The sequence below is a fragment of the Echiichthys vipera genome (genome assembly GCF_963691815.1).
Source record: "Echiichthys vipera genome assembly, chromosome: 15".
Lineage (NCBI taxonomy): Eukaryota > Metazoa > Chordata > Actinopteri > Perciformes > Trachinidae > Echiichthys > Echiichthys vipera.
The window spans coordinates 9,654,259-9,673,415 of NC_139840.1; the positions used below are offsets into that span (position 1 = coordinate 9,654,259).

A 19,157-nucleotide genomic window follows, 5' to 3' on the forward strand; every position below is an offset into this window, starting at 1 on the left:
ATAAAAGCGTTTTTGTTACTCTGCAAGGCAACTGCAAAGTTGAATACAAATCAATTGTATTTAATGTTTTTTTCATTTAATTTGTATGACTCCTCACACCTGTAAATTATTTGCTACAGTTAAGGTGTAACATGGAGATGTTATCTGACTCAACAGGTACCTTGAGAAGAAGAGGCTCCTTTTCCCACGGTTCTTTTTTGTGTCTGATCCGGCACTTTTGGAAATCCTAGGACAAGCCAGTGATTCCCACACAATTCAGGTTAGAACACTGATTGCCACTTTTAAAAGTTTTGTTTTTTAAACTGTTAAATGTAAAAAACCTCCAAGTACCTCTGCCAAGGAAGTCGTGTTTTTGGTCCCACTTGGGTGTTGGCAGGATATCTCAATTCTGTCAAAATACAGTATATCAGTGAAATTTGGAGAAAAAATAGGGAATATAGGATGTAACCCAGGTACAAATACACGTCTGAATAATTTTTCAGGATTTCACAACTTCATACATTTTATTTTTGTTTGAACTTTTTTGTGTGAAAAAACAACTGACACATGAATCCTTAGACTTTTCATAGTGACAAAATGTAAGCAGATAAATTGTGCAAAGTGTTCAAATAATAAAATGTTATATTGTCATGTTGATTTCTTGAATTAATTTGGTAAAATGATATAAAATTCATTTTATCTACAATTACTTTTTCAGTCACATCTTCTTGGAGTGTTTGACAATGTTAATGAAGCAGAGTTTCACGCAACAGAGTATGACAAGATTTTGGCCGTTCTTTCACAAGAGGGAGAGAAACTACCGGTATGTGATCTAATTTTCATATTCATTCATAATCATTCATATTCATTCATATTCATTTTCATAATGGAAATATAATGTGGAACTGCATGTGTTACTCTTCAAGTAAAGCACTTTATTGCTTGTCTGAACGGAGCTGATTTTTAATTACATTATATAATGTTTGGAATCTAACTATGCATTAAAGCATAGTGTTCTCATTGTTAAATGTAATATTTTGTTTGTGAAATACTTTAAATAAAATAACTTGTAAAGAATTACTACCTTAAAATTTCACTTGAGTAAATTCACTTTTTTGCTTTCCTGTATTCATCAGAAGTATAGTATAATATAATGAATGTGTGTTTGTGGTTTCAGCTGGACTGTCCTGTCATGGCACAGGGACCAGTGGAGCTCTGGCTCGGGGAGCTGTTGTTAAAACAGCAGGCTTCATTACACTCTGTTATAAAATCTTCAGATCTGGAGATCAACGATGAAGACTTCGATCTTCTCTCTTTCCTCAACAAGTTCCAAGCACAGGTAAAACATTGGCAGTTAAATGTTTAATACGTTGACAGTTGAGTGTCACTGTCACTCTAATGCTTTAGATATCAGGTCAATACTAGGCATGTACAGGGTATAATTATGACAGATGTTCTCCATTGTTTAACTCTCAGACCACAAATGAAGTGTAATAACACCGTCCACCTTCTGACCACATCTCCTTGTAGATTCTTTCACACCAGAGGTTTTAAACACTGTACTCTTGATGGTCTTCCTAGAAAATCCTCATTTACACATTGTAGGAAAGGTTTATTGATATTCTGCTCAAACTACTACATGGTTATGATCACTTGACAACATATAAAGATAGCCATATCCAAAAGTCCTTTTTATATTCTTGGATGTTCATTGTGTCCAAAGTTTGTAAAATAAAAAAGTGAATACACTAGTAGTGTTGAGAGATATAAAGAAAGGCTGGTGAGATCAATAGTTCTTGAGTTGTGTTTGTATTAATGTATATTAGCTCATACTTTCAGGTTATGTTCAGATAATTCACTTCATGAGATACATATTTTCACGCATCGTTTTTCTCTTACCTTTTTAGGTTGGCTTGCTGGGAATCCAAATGCTTTGGACAAGAGATTCAGAAGAGGCACTGCAAAATGCTGAAGATGACAGGGAGATCATGCCTTTTACCAAAAAGAAATTCCTAAATCTACTCAGCGCACTCATTAAACAAACCACCTATGACCTGAGCAAATTTGACAGAGTTAAATATGAGACGCTCGTCACAATCCATGTGCACCAGAGTGATATATTTAACGATCTAGTAGGTTCTTTGGAAAATATTGCTTCTCATGGATCATGTCATATTATTATTTGACTGTAGTTGTAATTTATGTAACATTCAGAGTGATATCCTACTTTGTTCTCAGGTGAAGAAGCGTATAAAATCTGTCAGTGACTTCGAATGGCTGAAACAGAGCAGATTTTACTTCAGAGAGGACCTGGATAAGGTTATAGTGTCTATTACTAATGTGGACTTCATTTATCAGAATGAGTTCCTAGGCTGTACTGACCGTCTGGTCATCACCCCTCTGACTGACAGGCAAGTGAAGCGGAATTAGATTTTATTTTATCATTGATTAACTTTTCATATTTTGTTTGATTTCTAAGTTGAATCAGAGAACAACTTTTTATCTACAGGTGTTATATCACACTGTCCCAGGCTCTGGGTATGAGCATGGGAGGAGCCCCTGCAGGGCCAGCCGGCACTGGGAAGACTGAAACCACCAAAGACATGGGTCGCTGCCTCGGCAAGTATGTGGTGGTGTTCAACTGCTCGGACCAGATGGACTTTAGAGGACTTGGCAGAATATACAAAGGTATCCCAGGCAATGAAACAATTTATCCAGCAGTGTGGTGTACATATTCACTTATGTCATGAATGTATTCTTTTTCAGGCCTTGCACAGTCAGGGTCATGGGGCTGCTTTGATGAGTTCAACAGAATTGACCTGCCAGTGCTTTCTGTTGCTGCTCAGCAGATCTACATTGTTCTGATGGCACGCAAGAAACACAAAAGCACCTTCATCTTTACTGATGGAGACTGTGTAAATCTGAATCCAGAGTTCGGCCTGTTTATCACCATGGTAGGTTACACAAATGCAAGAATCGTACAAGAAGCACTAAGTATACACTAAATAACTTGTCACCATTCCATTTCTAGAACCCTGGGTATGCAGGTCGTCAGGAACTTCCTGAAAACCTAAAAGTGCAGTTCAGGACAGTGTCAATGATGGTACCAGACCGACAGGTGGGTCAAGGCTACTTTTGCTAGAAAGTAATATTTTTCCTTCTCTAGTCATAACACATCGTCACTTCTTCACTGTTGTCTATGGCAGATCATCATGAGAGTCAAACTAGCCAGTTGTGGATTCAATGACAATGTCATCTTAGCCCAGAAATTCTTTGTCCTTTATAAACTGTGTGAAGAACAACTTACAAAACAGGTGAGAATCTTGTGGCTATCTTGCTATTTTTGTTTGATAATTGACCCACTGACACACAGCCTCTGCTATTTGTCAGGTCCACTATGACTTTGGCCTGAGGAACATACTGTCTGTGTTAAGAACATTAGGGGCCAATAAAAGAGCACGGCCTGATGATACAGAGTCCAGCATTGTCATGAGAGTGCTGCGTGACATGAATCTTTCTAAACTGGTATGACAGGAACTGAGTGTTGACCACCACAGATAATATATTTTGGAGGTATAGTATTGTGTCCCCAGATACCGATACTATGTGAATCTTGTGTGTATGTTTCAGGTGGATGAGGATGAGCCACTCTTCCTTAGCCTGATCAATGACCTGTTCCCTGGTATCCAGCTGGATGGGAGCACATATGTTGAACTTCAAGCTGCTGTAGCCCATCAAGTTGAGCTTGCTGGTATTGTTAACCATCCACCATGGAACCTCAAGCTAGTTCAGGTGCCCTCAAAAATGTTTTTGTCTGTATGTAAAGCCCCTGTTGTGTTTTCTGTTATAAAGTTATTGTTTGGACTCTACTTAACTGTGATGTTACTGTTACTTTCACTATCAGCTTTATGAGTCTTCACGAGTGCGGCATGGCCTGATGACTTTGGGCCCAAGTGGAGCTGGGAAGACCACAGTCATCAACCTGCTCATGCGAGCTATGAGTGAATGTGGAGCCCCACACAGGGAGCTGCGCATGAACCCCAAAGCAATCACTGCCCCACAGATGTTTGGCCGTCTTGATGCAGCCACCAATGACTGGACTGATGGGATCTTTTCCACTCTTTGGAGGAGGACACTTAAAGCCAAGAAAGGTTTGTAACACAACGTTTAATGCACATTCAGACTACTTTTTCTCAGTTTATGTCACAAATTGGCTTTATAGAAAACTCTTACTACCCAAGAGAACACTAAGCAAGGTTTTTCTATTTAGTTGTTTTGTCTGATGAAAGCCACTTCTGTTCACTTTTTTTTAAAGCAGTGGGCATCAAGTGATGTATGCCAAACATTTTGGTAATGCCACCTGTACAAATAGGCTATTCTTGAGACAGTACATCAGAATGAGTAACTGAAAATGTGAAAGATATAGTTTGAGAATTTAAGGGTTGAATTGTGATGACTTTGAAATGTACATGCTTCAGGAGAGTTCATATGGATTGTGTTGGATGGACCTGTGGATGCCATATGGATTGAGAACCTCAACTCTGTCTTGGATGATAACAAAACACTGACCCTGGCTAATGGTGACCGCATCACCATGTCTCCATGCTGCAAGCTGGTGTTTGAGGTGCACAACATGGATAATGCATCCCCCGCTACTGTGTCCCGGGTGGGTATGGTCTTCATGAGCTCCTCAGCTCTCAGCTGGCAACCCATACTCCAGGTACAATTGTTTTGGTAAATCATCAAAGGAGGGAATGTTTGCAGAAACGAAACAATGCTTCTTCTACAATTAAGTTCTTAGATGTACATGTGCAAACTTGTGTTGTAGGGATGGACTAACAAGCGCAATGCAAAAGAGGCTGAAAGCATTTTGAATTTATACGACAAGATATTTGAGGACGCTTACTTATGCATGAAGCAGAACCTTAAACCCAAAATGGAGCTTTTGGAATGCAACTACATAATGCAGGTATGTATTCATAAAAATGCTGAAGACAGACATCAATTAGATGATGGTTCTAAACTTGTTTCATGAAACAATTTATCTGAATATGATCCATCCTCAGTCTGTGAATCTTCTGGAGGGCCTTATCCCAACCAAGGAGAAAGGGGGTTTGGCCGGTAGTAAACACCTTGAACGACTATTTGTCTTCTGCCTGATGTGGAGCCTGGGAGCCCTTTTGGAGTTAGAGGATAGGGACAAACTGGAGCAATACATCAGAGCTCATGACAGTGGCATTGATGTGCCTCAAACACAGCCAGGAGAGACTATATTTGAGTACATGGTCAACCCAAATGGTACAGTAATTTTATGCATTAAATACCACCTCTTTGCTGTCTTTATCTGGCTTTTTAAGTGAAAGTTTGAATGGACTTTTTTCATCCTGAACCTACAGCTATATGCATGGTGACTTCTGTTTCAGGTGAATGGTGCCATTGGAATAACCATGTGGGGGAGTATGTCTATCCTACAGATCTTGTGCCCGACTACGCCTCCATTCTTGTGCCAAATGTGGACAACACAAGAACCTCTTTCCTGCTGGAGACTATTGCTAAACAACGCAAGGTGCTCTTCTCTCTTTTAAATTACAGTATTTAAGTATTACGTGTTTTTTACTTGTAATACCTGACTGCTTCTTTTGTTTTAAAGTATGGCAGTGAAAGATGAGCATTTTATTTGTATAGGCTGTGCTGCTTATTGGTGAACAAGGAACAGCTAAGACTGTGATGATAAAAAGCCACACAAAGAAGTATGATCCTGAGACGGACCTGTCCAAGTCCCTAAACTTCTCATCTGCAACAGAACCTGTGATGTTTCAGGTAGAATATTTATCATCTTCTCTATTATTGACTTTGTACAGTTCAGAAGTCTTTTTTGGTTGTAAAAGCATTTTTTCCCCATTACAGCGAACAGTCGAAAGCTACATTGAGAAAAGGATTGGCAGCACCTATGGACCCCCAGGGGGACGCAGGATGACAGTCTTCATTGATGATGTCAACATGCCTATTGTCAATGAATGGGGAGATCAGGTGTTTATATAGCAGTTTATATTTACATATATATTGACTATTTATTTCATGTTCAGTCTGAGTAACTACTGTATGTAACTGTCCAACCAGATCACCAATGAGATAGTACGTCAGATGATGGAAATGAGTGGCATGTACAACCTAGACAAACCAGGAGACTTCACCACTATTGTGGACGTACAGATTCTGGCTGCCATGATTCATCCTGGTGGTGGGAGAAACGACATCCCACAAAGACTGAAGAGACAGTTTACAGTCTTCAACTGTACACTGCCCGCCAACACCTCCATTGATAAGATCTTTGGTAGCTGTTTCTGAAAAGATTCATTTTTCTGTTTACTTTAGGGTGTATGAAACACTTCAATTGTTTTGTCATGATCTTTCTCTGCAGGCATAATTGGCTGTGGATATTTCCAAGCATGCAGAAACTTCAAGGTTGAGATTGCAGATATGGTGAAGTGTCTTGTGTCTGCGGGGAGGATTGTATGGCAATGGACAAAGGTAATCACTTAAACATATATAATCAAAAGACAATGTACAATTGATTATAGGGATAGATTTAATAATGAAGATGTAACCTGATTTGATGATTTGTAATTGAAGGCAAAAATGCTTCCTACACCATCCAAGTTCCACTACATCTTCAATTTGAGAGACTTGTCCAGGATCTGGCAAGGAATGTTAAACGTTAAGGCAGAGGAATGTTATGATATCCCCACTCTCTTGGCTCTTTTTAAGAGTGAATGTACCAGGGTGATTGCTGACAGGTACATTGCTTGCATACAATACATTCCCTTTGAAGTAAGAACAAAATGTCAGAAAGGCAAACTGGAACATTGTTTTGCAATAGGTTTATTTGCTCTGAGGACAGAGAATGGTTTGAGAAGGCTGTAACTCGTGTGATTCAAGAGCATGTTGACCCCAGCCTTGTCGCAGAACTTCATCCTGAGCCATACTTTGTGGACTTTCTGCGAGATGCTCCAGAGCCCACTGGAGAAGAAGAAGATGATGCCTGTTTTGATGCCCCCAAAATTTACGAACTGGTATGAACTTGGTATTTAAACCATTGTATGATATCTGTACTATCAGTGTAGAATAATGTTACCAAAATTTGAAAAAACTAATGTTGTTCCAGGTGCCAAATTTCGAGTTCTTATCAGAAAAGCTGATGATGTATCAGACCCAGCACAATGAGATTGTAAGAGGCTTAAGCCTAGATCTGGTTTTCTTCATGGATGCCATGACTCATCTGGTCAAGGTAAGACTAAAGGCCAATCTAATCAATACATAGTATTCTATAGATAATTCTGATTTATATGAAACTTGCATTCATATAGATCTCAAGAATCATTCGAACTGACAATGGTAATGCCCTGCTTGTGGGAGTGGGAGGATCAGGGAAACAGAGCCTGACTCGCCTGGCCTCATACATAGCTGGATACAGCATCTTCCAGATCACATTGACAAGGTAAAACCAGAAAGAAAAGAAATCTGTTAGCATTTGTGAGGCAATTCTGATAGCCATGTAGTCACAATATATATATATATATATATATATATATATATATATATATATATTTTTTTTTTTTTTTTTTTTTTTTTTTTTTTAAAGATACATTGGACAATATCCTGTTAAATATAAATAAATTATTACATTTATTTATCATTTAAGGCCTGTATCGGCCAACATATACTGTACAAAATGATTATAGTATGTGTTTGACTAAACTGTTATATGCATTTTTCTTCATGGCAAGACCATTTTCATTATAAGAATGTTTTAAAAGAGGCACTAGACCTCTTAGTTAAAAATCAATAGAATAAGCATTACATGAACCCATGTCCTGTTTGTACCCAGTTATCCAAAATGTTATTGGTTTTCATACATTCACACTAACAGGCGGATAAACATGAAATACTTGTCTCTCACATTGCTATGTGTGTTTTTTTCATCAGAACATACAACATAAGTAATTTCATGGATGACCTGAAAGTTTTGTATAAAACAGCTGGTGCTGATGGAAAGGGCATCACTTTCATCTTTACAGACAATGAAATAAAAGATGAAGCCTTCCTTGAGTACCTAAACAATGTTCTTTCTTCTGGAGAGGTGAGGAATGTACTACAACAATAAAATGTCTGATGTCTTCCTATTTATTCTCATTTGAACAATGAATCATTCCTATGTCACAAAAATTAAGAGGTCAGACAAAATTGTTCTCAAAGGAAAGCTTTTCATGTTCCATCACTGTGAATTATTTGTGCGAAGGTCTCCAACCTCTTTGCTAAAGATGAGATCACAGAAATCACCCAGAACTTGATCCCTGTAATGAAAAGGGAGTTTCCCCGTGTTCCACCAACCTTTGACAATCTGTATGACTACTTCATATCCCGGTCCAAAAAGAATCTGCATGTAGTTCTTTGCTTCTCACCGGTAGGTAAAAACTCTGTACATTTAGTACTCGGATACTTTGTTTTATATTTTTCTGTAATTCTTCTGTTTCATGCTTGCAAATTGTAAACTGTTACATTAAAATAATCTTACAGAGCTACCCCTGCGTAAGGGAATATTCTCATTTGAATTACATTATCTACTCTCCTTGACAGGTGGGGCAGAAATTTCGCTCCAGATCCCTGAAGTTTCCAGGGTTAATTTCTGGCTGCACCATGGATTGGTTCACCCCTTGGCCCACTGAGGCTCTGGTGGCTGTGTCCAACTATTTCTTGTCAGATTTTCCAATGGTTTGCTCTGCAGATGTGAAGGCTTCTGTGGTGATCACCATGGGTACATATCATGACAAAGTATCTGATACCTGTGAAAGCTACTTTGAAAGGTATAACACGCAAATCATATTTGTTACATTGTAATAATTTAAATCTAGATAGTCTCAGTCTCTTTGTCCAGAGACATATTTTACACAAACTTAAAGTTGTTTGCTGTTCATCTTTCAGGTTTCGAAGAAGAACTCATGTCACCCCTAAATCTTACCTCTCTTTTGTAAATGGTTATAAAACGCTGTACTCTGAAAAGCACAACTACATCAACACACTAGCAGAGCGCATGAATGTTGGTAAGAAAGTTTCAACTGCAAGGTTATGACATGCTATTAAGATGACATGTATGGACAACTTTGCAAGGTCTACTCAGGGAAGCGACTTTAAAAGATGTTACTGATTTCCAGGGTTGGACAAACTGATGGAGGCTAGTAAGTCTGTGGCTCAACTATCCAAAGATCTTGTAGTCAAGGAAAAAGAGCTGGCTATAGCATCTGTCAAAGCTGACAAGGTAAATAGCAATACAGGCTCCAGCCTTCAGCAGACCTATGCAGATAATTATGTAAAGCTGAAGAATGGATCTATAGATATTTATGCGTAACTTTTCTCAAATTTGAATGAACTAAATGGGAAAAAAACAAGCAGTGTAAGGTTAGAGCAAGTATGATACACATTGATCAAGATGATCATGAGTTATAGAAATACTTTTCATTGTAGAAAGAATACAGGTATCTACCCCAGGTTTAGAAAAATGGATGGAAGGTCAACACCTTACTGTATTGGTATTTATGTGATAGAATTTGTTAAGCGACATTTCTTGTTGCATTCACATAGGTGGTGGCAGAGGTGACAATCAGTGCTGAAGCTGCTACCATTGTAAAGAATGAGGTCCAGGTCGTGAAGGATAGAGCGCAGAAAATTGTGGACGGAATTGGCATAGAGAAGGCTATTGCAGAGGAAAAACTGGAGGCTGCCAAACCAGCTTTAGAAGAGGCTAAGGCTGCACTAAATGTGAGATTTGTGTGACTTTTTTGAACTGTGTATTTACACCATATAAAGGGCATTACATGATTAAAACTTAAAAATGTTACAGACCATCAAGCCTGCTGACATTGCCACTGTGAGAAAATTAGCCAAGCCTCCGCATCTGATCATGAGAATTACGGACTGCGGCCTGCTGTTATTCCAAAGGAAGGTGGACACTATCACTATTGATCCAGAACGTAATTGTCTTAAGCCATCATGGGCAGAAGCACTGAAGGTAACAAAAAGGATTCCTATTTCTGTATATTTGTGTGCATGTTGTTTGTATTTCATGTAGTGAGATATGACTGGTGTCTGTATGTACGTTCCGGTGTGTGTGTTCTGAAGTGTTAATAATACTAATAACATTGTGAAGTTGGTCCCATATTGTCAACATTTCCCTTGTCTTTTCTTCAGCTTATTGGTAGCACTGGTTTTATGACCTCCCTCCAGCAGTTCCAAAAAGATAAAATTAATGAGGAAACAGTAGAACTGCTGCAGCCTTACTTTGACATGGAGGATTACACTATGGAAAATGCCAAGAAAGTGTGTGGTAATGTAGCTGGCCTGCTAGCATGGACCAGAGCTATGGCCACATTCTTTGGCATCAACAAAGAAGTGCTGCCTCTCAAGGTAACGTTGAATTACATCATTGCAGCTGATCATTTTTTGGCATGTACACCTAACATAGTTGACTATTGTACTTTTATATTGGGTTTCTGTTTTACTAAATGATGCAGTACTACTTTGATTGTGGTTTTGTGAACTTTAGTCTCCATTGTCTATGTGCAGGCTAACCTGGCCATTCAGGCAAGCCGACTAAAAGTGGCTAATAATGAGCTTGGTGCGGCTGAGGCTACGCTGGCTGACAAACAAGCAGAATTTGACAAAGTCAAGGCCAAATGTGATGCTGCCATGAAAGAGAAACAGGTGTGGTTCAACCTTTTAGAACAGTTTCAATATTGCACTTGAAGCTAGAAACTTAACTTGTATGTTGTTTTTCAGGACTTGTTGGATGATGCTGAGATGTGTAGGAATAAAATGCAGGCTGCATCTGCTCTTATTGATGGACTTAGTGGAGAAAAAGTTCGCTGGATAGAGCAAAGCAAAGAATTTAAATCACAGATCAACAGGTAGGTTACAAAGAAAACTTAATTTGATACTGGCCTGTGAATATTCTCATTTGTCCAGGTCATCGTTATCCCCAAAGCAGTTTCAGTCAAAAGCAACTGGACTTGGTTATTTGTCTAGTAAGAGGGTTCACCTCTCATCCAAGAGGCTTCATCAGTTCATGTACACATCTGACCAGACGCGTACATGAACTGATGAGTCCAGTTGCTTTTGACTGAAATTGCTTTGAAGAATATTTCCAAAGGGGCAGGGGAGATTTGCAATTTATTGATAATGAAAGTGTTTGAATTAAGTTATTTGCTTCTATTTTTGGCAGACTTGTGGGGGATGTGCTCCAGCTCACTGGCTTCTTGTCTTACTGTGGGCCATTCAACCAGAGTTTTCGTAACATGTTGTTAAAGGAAATCTGGGAGAAAGAGCTCAGGAGCCATAAAATTCCTTTTACAGAAAACCTCAACCTCATTACTGCCCTAGTGGACCCTCCCACTGTAAGAAAAACATCAACCTCGTTTTTATTTTTGCATCACAACTAGCTGTACAAAAAGTTACTTATGTGATGAAACACACGCTAATGTTTTTGTTTAAGATAAGCGAGTGGAACCTTCAAGGACTTCCAGGAGATGACTTGTCTGTTCAGAATGGCATCATCGTCACAAAAGCAACAAGATATCCCCTCCTCATCGATCCCCAGACGCAGGGAAAGGCTTGGATTAAGGAAAAAGAAAAGACTAATTCACTCCAAGTACATAGTACAAGTACAGTACAACCCAACTTAGTTGCTAATTTAGTAATACATGGTACTGAACTAATCAGTGATCTCTCTTTCAGGTGACATCACTCAACCACAAGTTCTTTCGCTCTCATATGGAAGACTGTCTTTCTTTGGGACGCCCACTGCTTATTGAAGATGTATGTGAGGAGCTTGACCCTGCCCTAGACAATGTCCTTGAGAAGAACTTTATTAAATCTGGGACCAGTTTCAAGGTACTGTAGCTGTCATTCCCACTTGAAATCAACAATATAACTAAAATGTGTCATTTTTTAAATGTATGGATTTGTCTTGTGTAGGTTAAAGTGGGAGACAAAGAGGTAAATGTGATGGATGGCTTCCAGCTCTATATAACCACCAAACTGCCTAATCCAGCATACACCCCAGAAGTCAGTGCCAAGACATCCATCATCGATTTTACTGTCAACATGAAGGGCTTGGAGAACCAGCTACTTGGCCGTGTCATCCTCAAAGAGAAATATGTCAGTGTTTTTTTTTCTTTCTATGTTGTACAAAACTGGTTTTCCACAAATGGGTATTTTTATTAACTGTAAATAATGTAGCATTAAATGGTGAGAACAGCAGTAACAGCTTCAGGCCATGACCCAGCAGCAGTGTTTTTGTGTTTTTTAGCTGACACAATGTTTTCTCTTATATGGCTTTGTTCATGCAGTATTGAGCGTGATATGTTGCTTGTGTGTGGGACTCATTGTAAATTTGAATTGCATCAGTAATTTGTGAAAGTTTAAAATGATTTTAACAGGAACTAGAGGCAGAAAGGTTGAAGCTAATTGAGGATGTAACTGCCAATAAGAGAAAGATGCAGGAGTTGGAGGACAACTTGCTGTACAAACTCAGCAGCACAAAAGGTACAACTATTACTGGTGTAGGTCTTTCTTTTTTTTTAAACCATGATGGTTATGTATTTCGATATTTCTAAAAAATAAACAAAAAAGGTATTCTGTTTGTGTGATCAAAGGTTCCTTGGTTGATGATGACTCCATGATTGGCATTCTGAGTGTCACTAAGCAAACTGCTGCTGAAGTTAGTGCAAAGCTCAGTATTGCTGCAGACGCAGAGTTGAAGATCAATATAGCTCAAGCTGAATATCGTCCTGTTGCCTCCCGAGGCAGCACCCTTTACTTCCTCATCACAGAGATGAGCATGGTCAATGTCATGTACCAGACCTCCCTGGGTCAGTTCCTCAAAATCTTTGACCTGTCCCTGACAAGGTAGGGTTTTACCAAGACTGGTTTTGGAAGTATGTCTGAACATTTTTTGCACGTTTGGATTATAAAGCATGGGGTTGTAACATGAATGGTACTATGGACTTTATATGTCTCACTATGTCGCACATTAACTCAGCGTTAAACTTGTGAGACTAACACAACCAGGTCTTGCTCCAACAACATACTGTCTAAAAAGAAATAAGTTAATTAAAAAAAAAAGTGAACAGGCTATAGGTGCTGTAATGCGCTCCGAGGTGTACAGATATATTATAGAACATATTCATTCTTCACCTTTTGAGACATTTTGTTGTACACCTTCTGTCTCCTGTTTACTATTGTTACCATCATGACCTTGTTTTTGTAGGTCTGAGAAGTCCTCTAAAACCCAGAAGCGAATTTCAAACATCATTGAATGTTTGACATATGAGGTGTTCAGATACACAGTGAGAGGCCTATATGAAAACCACAAGTTCATCTTCACACTCCTACTGGCTCTCAAGATTGATTTACAGAATAACAAAATAGAGCATGACAAATTTCAGATACTTATTAAAGGTAAGATTATCATCGCTGCCCGGAACATTTAAAGCACCTTTTTGTTACGGCATCTTATAACGTGATAACTCATTTGAATATACAAATAGGTGGTGCAGCTCTTGACCTGAAGACCTGCCCCACAAAGCCATTCAGTTGGATCCTGGATATGGTATGGCTAAATATGGTGGAACTCAGCAAATTGCCACAGTTCACTAACATAATATCCCAGGTGAGCCTAAGTTCCATGGATCATACAGCTGAATCCTCCATATGGGTGCTTTTAAGTTGCTATTGGCATATTTTGTAGGTACCTCAAAATGGAAAACCCTGGAAAGCATGGCTCAATCTTGATGCCCCAGAGGAAGGTGTCATCCCAGATGGATACAACTCCCTTGATGTCTTCCTTAAACTTCTGTTAATAAGGTTGTATCCAGTCATGTTGCTTAGTCGTTTAAATCTACAATATGATGTTAAATACAATGTTCTTATAAGCTATTTCTTTGATAGGTGTTGTTGCCCTGATCGTACCTTGTCTCAGGCCAGAAAGTATGTAGGAGAATCCCTAGGCCTAAGGTTTGCTGAGCCGGTCATCTTGAACCTTCACGGCACATGGGAGGAGAGTGACCCTCGCACTCCTCTAATATGCTTCTTGTCTATGGGCTCAGATCCCACTGATCAAATTGAAGCACTTGCTAAGAAACTTCAACTTGGTGAGCTTAACTTTAAACTAACTTTAAGTTGAAAGTTTAATAACTTAAAGTTATAAGCTTCTCATCTTAACCCTGAAGCATTGTATATGTGCTGTGTGTCATGATCTCACTAAATTGTGTTTTGTTGTGTCTTATAGAATGCAGAGCTATATCCATGGGGCAAGGGCAGGAGGTGCATGCAAGGAAGCTTATTCAAACATCAATGACACAGGTATGTATGTATATGTTAATGAAGTAGTGTGTTGTATGAATGAGTACTTTTATTGTGATGGCTAACCATTTCACCTGATCTGTGGCCTCTGTATCTGAATATGTAAAGGGAGGCTGGGTCCTTCTGCAAAACTGCCACCTGGGCCTGGAGTTTATGGATGAGTTACTAGAAACTATCTCAACTGCAGAGACCATGCAAGATACTTTCAGGGTGTGGATCACCACAGAACCGCACGATAAATTCTCCATCACACTCCTACAGGTGACACTTATTATTACTTTGTGTATTACTTTATTTGCTGACCATACCTCTACGAATCCTGCGGTGCACTTATACACAGTACACAAGCTTAGACCAATTGATTCTCACCCCTTTATCTCTAGTCCTCTATCAAGTTCACCAACGATCCACCCCAGGGAGTGCGTGCTGGCTTGAAACGGACATTTGCAGGAATTTCACAGAACCAGTTGGAAGTCAGCAACCTGCCCATGTGGAAGCCTATGTTGTACAGTGTGGCCTTTCTACACACTGCTGTCCAGGTACAGTCCATTCCAAGGTCAGGGATTTGGTAGAGAAGGAAAATTTAATATATGGGTATTAGGATTTCAGAGTGGCTAGATGATGTACACTGAATGAAATCATTACATGAATACATGGTTTATTTGTTTGGTGTTCTAGGGAAATCTATCCGATAGCCTATTATGATTGAGTCATCAATGTTTTTTTAAATGGAAGAATATGCTTAATCCTACTTAATAGTAAATTCTTGATTGCATAACTTTATATAAATACTTGTATTCTTGAGTTTTTTCTTACATCAGTTATGGAAGAATAATCACCCAGTTAGTTTCTTTCATATTAACTGGTGGTCATTACCTTGATTTTATACATAATCATGCATTTTATTGCATTCTTTTTAAGGAACGACGCAAATTTGGGCCATTGGGTTGGAACATACCATACGAGTTCAACTCTGCGGATTTCACTGCAAGTGTTGAATTTGTTGAGAGACACTTGGATGATTGCGGCCCCAGGAAGGTGAGAATTCCAACAGCGGTCTTACTTTACAGATTTTTCAACATGTTCCCACACTTCATGTATTGTTATTTTGTGCTTTCCCACAGGATGTGTCCTGGGTAACTGTGCGATACATGCTAGCTGAGGTTCAGTACGGAGGAAGGGTTACAGATGACTTTGACAAACGCCTACTCAAGTGTTTTGCTCGTGTAATAATCCCATTTTTGTGTTCATTCATTTGGTACATCTCCTTGATCAATAGTTTAATTCAATTTGTTACAATACAAGAGAATGGGTGTTTTTCATTGCAGGTGTGGTTCAGTAAAAAGATGTTTGACCCATCATTTTGCTTCTATACGGGCTACAAAATTCCGGTGTGCAAGACAGTAGAGGAGTACATGGAATGTATTCAGAGCTTGCCCACTGTGGATTCACCCCAGGCATTGGGGCTGCATCCTAATGCTGATATCACGTAAGGAAACAGCCTAAACCTATTAATCACAAAAATACTAAGCATAAAATGTCTTATTATAATGTGTAATGTTATTGCTAACATAGAGTTTATGCTTTGTGTTCAATGTTGACCAGGTATCAGACAAACACATCTGCTGAAGTGTTAGACACAATCACGAATATCCAACCAAAGGAAGGCGGAGGGGGATCAGGAGCGACTCGGGAATCCATTGTTTACAACATGGCGGAGGACATGTTAGAGAAACTTCCACCTAATTATGTGCCACATGAGGCGAGTTTGTTTGAACATTAGGGTTTTAGTCACCACTTTATGCACCAGCTAAAATCTAAATATATTTTGACGGGTTCAGGTCAAAGCCAGGCTGTTGAAGATGGGAGCTCTGAACCCAATGAACATCTTCCTACGTCAGGAGGTTGATCGAATGCAAAGGATCATCAGTGTGGTGCGAACTAGTCTGACTGACCTGAAGCTGGCTATTGATGGCACTATCATAATGAGTGAGGTCAGATCACTAATTCCTCTAATTGTTAACATGAAAATACCAGCAATTCCCTGTTTGTTTATAGGGGCAGTAATAGCTTAGTCTGTGGGGGCTTGGCTCAGGAACCGGAGGTTTGCCGGTTGTTTCCTGTATGGAACAAGTACGGAGTGTTGGGATGGGATTGAGAATCAGTTCCAGTAGAGAACTGGTAACAAATAGGAATTGAAATAAAAATCATATGGCTCTGAGCTTATCAATTCCTTTTAACAATTTAACCGGCATGTTTTTCTGACAGTTGTGCGCTGCAAAACAGTGATGTCAAACTCATAAATCTGCGCTGCTGGAAACAAGAATGAGTCATGGCAGAAAGAAAGAAACAAAACCAAGCGTGGCTTCATATTATGCAAAAACATGACAACAGTGCAGCTTGAAATGTCTGTAAAATGATAATAATGGTCTTAAACTCAAGAAATGCCATATACTGCATTTGACACTTTACACACAAGTGCCGCTGCGCCCCAAACAAGCAGCACGTCGATTACTAAGAGTAAATATCCTATAACATTAGCATCACACAGACAGGCTTAGCAGATTTCTTTTCTTCGACTACCGTAAGTGAACATAAATGTAAATTAATGCTTTACAAATATTCAGTCATTTCATCTACACTGTGTTTTGACTTGGATAAAACAGTTGCATTGATGCTGAAAAGCTGTGCAGGCTTTGACCAGGAGTCAAAAAGGGAATTCATGAAAAATCAGACCGAAAAGCAGAATCGATAACATGATAGGTACTGATTAAATTGTATTAGTTTTTATCTCTAACGGAGTGTGGACTGGTTGCAGCAGAGGCACTGCCGAGGTGCCCTTGAGCACCAAATCTGTGTGTGTGTGTGTGTGTGTGAAGTGTAAAGTGTATAATTTCAGTCTTTCTTCTTCTTCGGAGCAGTTCTTCTGTTTGTAGTTCAATTTTGATATTTTTTAAATATTCACTCAAATTTGCATATTGCCATACTGTTTTAATACTGTAATAATGTTAAATTACATGTTAAGTGCAAAATTATTTTCTGTTTTCTGCCAACCTGTGATTCAGTTACCTTTAATCTATTATCATGAGTGTGTAAAGTGTTGTGAAACTACTGATCTGTACTTGACTCTTAGAACCTCCGTGATGCCCTGGACAATATTTTTGATGCCCGTGTGCCAAACCTGTGGAGGAAAATCTCCTGGGAGTCATCTACATTGGGCTTTTGGTTCACAGAACTCCTGGAGAGAAACAAACAGTTCCACAGCTGGGTGTTTGAAGGAAGACCCAAAACCTTTTGGATGACAGGCTTCTTCAACCCACAGGGTGAGTAACAGTTGTTTTATACAGTTAGGCATTATTAGAGTTGTCTCACCCCACTAGATATAAATTTTCAGCATGAATTAATCCTGACAGATTAAATCCCATTGATTGAGACCTGCTAAATTTGATTTAGGAGGTAGTAAAATGTGCTAAATGAAGACCTCCTGATGACAGATGACACCATCAGCGGGAGTTGCATTGATATCAGACCAATGCTGTTTATGTCTTTGACGGGGGGTGTTTGCAGGGTTCCTAACAGCTATGAGACAAGAAGTAACAAGGGCAAACAAAGGCTGGGCTCTGGACACAGTCACCCTGCACAACAAAGTACTGAAGCAGGCACAGGAGGAGATCACAGCCTCACCTACAGTGAGTCAGTCAGCTCACACTTGTTCATTTGGCCGGACATTACAATAAGCATGACAATATTGTCCACTCATTTTGATTGTGAGACAAGTGAACAATTGATATTTATTTCTTTAGAAAACATGTATTATTCTGTCCCTGCCTGCCTTTCCTCAACAGGAGGGCGTTTATGTTTATGGTCTGTATCTTGATGGCGCCGGCTGGGACAGGAAGAACATCTACCTCATCGAGTCCTCGCCCAAAGTGCTGTTCACACCGTTGCCTGTCATCCACATGTTTGCCATCAACTCCACTGCCCCCGTGGATCCCAAGCTGTACCTCTGCCCCATCTACAAGAAACCAAGACGCACAGACCTGAATTACATCACAGCAGTGGTGTTGCCTACCCCCCAGTCACCAGATCACTGGATCTTGCGTGGGGTTGCCCTGCTCTGTGACGTCAAATAAAAGATAGCTGAATTAATCTGTTAATGTTTAATATTGCTTAAAGGGACAATACATGCATTTTAATGTCAAAGAAATATATTTAAGATTGTTACTAGTTATATTGCAGTGTAAAATTCAAGTATTACACAAAAACAAATGAATGGACGTTCCACTCGTTGACAGATCATTCCAGTGGTATGAAGGTTATCTTTTCTTTTCTTGTCTTTGTTTTGGTAGTTGTGACAATTGGTGTAGATTCATCGTCTGCTTTATTTGCACCTGGCAGGCCTTTCACGAACTTTCATGAAACACTTTGGTAAAGATGCAGAACCTCAGAACATTCACATAGCACCCACCCTTTTATAACTCCAGGCCTCCCCTAGGGGGCACCACCTGGTTTGGGAACCACTGGAATAAACTGAAGATAACCACACTGCTGAAATACTTGCTGCTGTTCAGTCAACCCCTTAATATCTAAATATGATTCAATTTCTCTTGAGTTATTTGCCTTCTGACATAAATAATCTTCTGGAGTTGAATTGTATTGGAATTCTGAACGGCAGACTGAAAAGTGAGGTCTCACCACTCGGCAAAAACAGCACTGCAGGTCAATTATACTAGTGTTTGTCACATCAAACATCACACCATTAT

General features: G+C 39.3%; 1 protein-coding gene across 1 annotated transcript in view; it reads left to right on the plus strand.

Moving 5' to 3' along the window:
• The window catches only part of LOC310957854 (dynein axonemal heavy chain 8-like), a gene marked incomplete at both ends in the record, with an annotated part of 31,958 nt that extends 13,431 nt beyond the window's left edge, over window positions 1–18,527 (plus strand). Inside the window, 55 exons of the mRNA XM_083928588.1 lie at window positions 157–259; window positions 698–802; window positions 1,157–1,318; window positions 1,887–2,111; window positions 2,218–2,390; window positions 2,489–2,667; window positions 2,746–2,933; window positions 3,011–3,097; window positions 3,186–3,293; window positions 3,370–3,504; window positions 3,610–3,771; window positions 3,884–4,130; window positions 4,458–4,699; window positions 4,808–4,948; window positions 5,046–5,277; window positions 5,403–5,545; window positions 5,665–5,799; window positions 5,887–6,009; window positions 6,100–6,313; window positions 6,401–6,510; window positions 6,613–6,776; window positions 6,860–7,052; window positions 7,145–7,267; window positions 7,347–7,477; window positions 7,966–8,119; window positions 8,279–8,443; window positions 8,617–8,843; window positions 8,962–9,080; window positions 9,192–9,295; window positions 9,619–9,795; window positions 9,878–10,045; window positions 10,225–10,440; window positions 10,600–10,737; window positions 10,813–10,940; window positions 11,255–11,426; window positions 11,525–11,680; window positions 11,767–11,922; window positions 12,007–12,189; window positions 12,471–12,576; window positions 12,687–12,939; window positions 13,301–13,491; window positions 13,581–13,702; window positions 13,781–13,899; window positions 13,981–14,183; window positions 14,321–14,394; window positions 14,503–14,655; window positions 14,778–14,933; window positions 15,316–15,432; window positions 15,519–15,620; window positions 15,723–15,883; window positions 16,000–16,156; window positions 16,236–16,388; window positions 17,528–17,717; window positions 17,962–18,083; window positions 18,240–18,527. Coding sequence (XP_083784714.1) covers window positions 157–259; window positions 698–802; window positions 1,157–1,318; window positions 1,887–2,111; window positions 2,218–2,390; window positions 2,489–2,667; window positions 2,746–2,933; window positions 3,011–3,097; window positions 3,186–3,293; window positions 3,370–3,504; window positions 3,610–3,771; window positions 3,884–4,130; window positions 4,458–4,699; window positions 4,808–4,948; window positions 5,046–5,277; window positions 5,403–5,545; window positions 5,665–5,799; window positions 5,887–6,009; window positions 6,100–6,313; window positions 6,401–6,510; window positions 6,613–6,776; window positions 6,860–7,052; window positions 7,145–7,267; window positions 7,347–7,477; window positions 7,966–8,119; window positions 8,279–8,443; window positions 8,617–8,843; window positions 8,962–9,080; window positions 9,192–9,295; window positions 9,619–9,795; window positions 9,878–10,045; window positions 10,225–10,440; window positions 10,600–10,737; window positions 10,813–10,940; window positions 11,255–11,426; window positions 11,525–11,680; window positions 11,767–11,922; window positions 12,007–12,189; window positions 12,471–12,576; window positions 12,687–12,939; window positions 13,301–13,491; window positions 13,581–13,702; window positions 13,781–13,899; window positions 13,981–14,183; window positions 14,321–14,394; window positions 14,503–14,655; window positions 14,778–14,933; window positions 15,316–15,432; window positions 15,519–15,620; window positions 15,723–15,883; window positions 16,000–16,156; window positions 16,236–16,388; window positions 17,528–17,717; window positions 17,962–18,083; window positions 18,240–18,527 — 8,755 coding nt within the window. The remainder of the gene's footprint in view (window positions 1–156; window positions 260–697; window positions 803–1,156; window positions 1,319–1,886; window positions 2,112–2,217; window positions 2,391–2,488; window positions 2,668–2,745; window positions 2,934–3,010; window positions 3,098–3,185; window positions 3,294–3,369; window positions 3,505–3,609; window positions 3,772–3,883; window positions 4,131–4,457; window positions 4,700–4,807; window positions 4,949–5,045; window positions 5,278–5,402; window positions 5,546–5,664; window positions 5,800–5,886; window positions 6,010–6,099; window positions 6,314–6,400; window positions 6,511–6,612; window positions 6,777–6,859; window positions 7,053–7,144; window positions 7,268–7,346; window positions 7,478–7,965; window positions 8,120–8,278; window positions 8,444–8,616; window positions 8,844–8,961; window positions 9,081–9,191; window positions 9,296–9,618; window positions 9,796–9,877; window positions 10,046–10,224; window positions 10,441–10,599; window positions 10,738–10,812; window positions 10,941–11,254; window positions 11,427–11,524; window positions 11,681–11,766; window positions 11,923–12,006; window positions 12,190–12,470; window positions 12,577–12,686; window positions 12,940–13,300; window positions 13,492–13,580; window positions 13,703–13,780; window positions 13,900–13,980; window positions 14,184–14,320; window positions 14,395–14,502; window positions 14,656–14,777; window positions 14,934–15,315; window positions 15,433–15,518; window positions 15,621–15,722; window positions 15,884–15,999; window positions 16,157–16,235; window positions 16,389–17,527; window positions 17,718–17,961; window positions 18,084–18,239) is intronic.
• Between the last annotated feature and the right edge of the window lie 630 nt (window positions 18,528–19,157).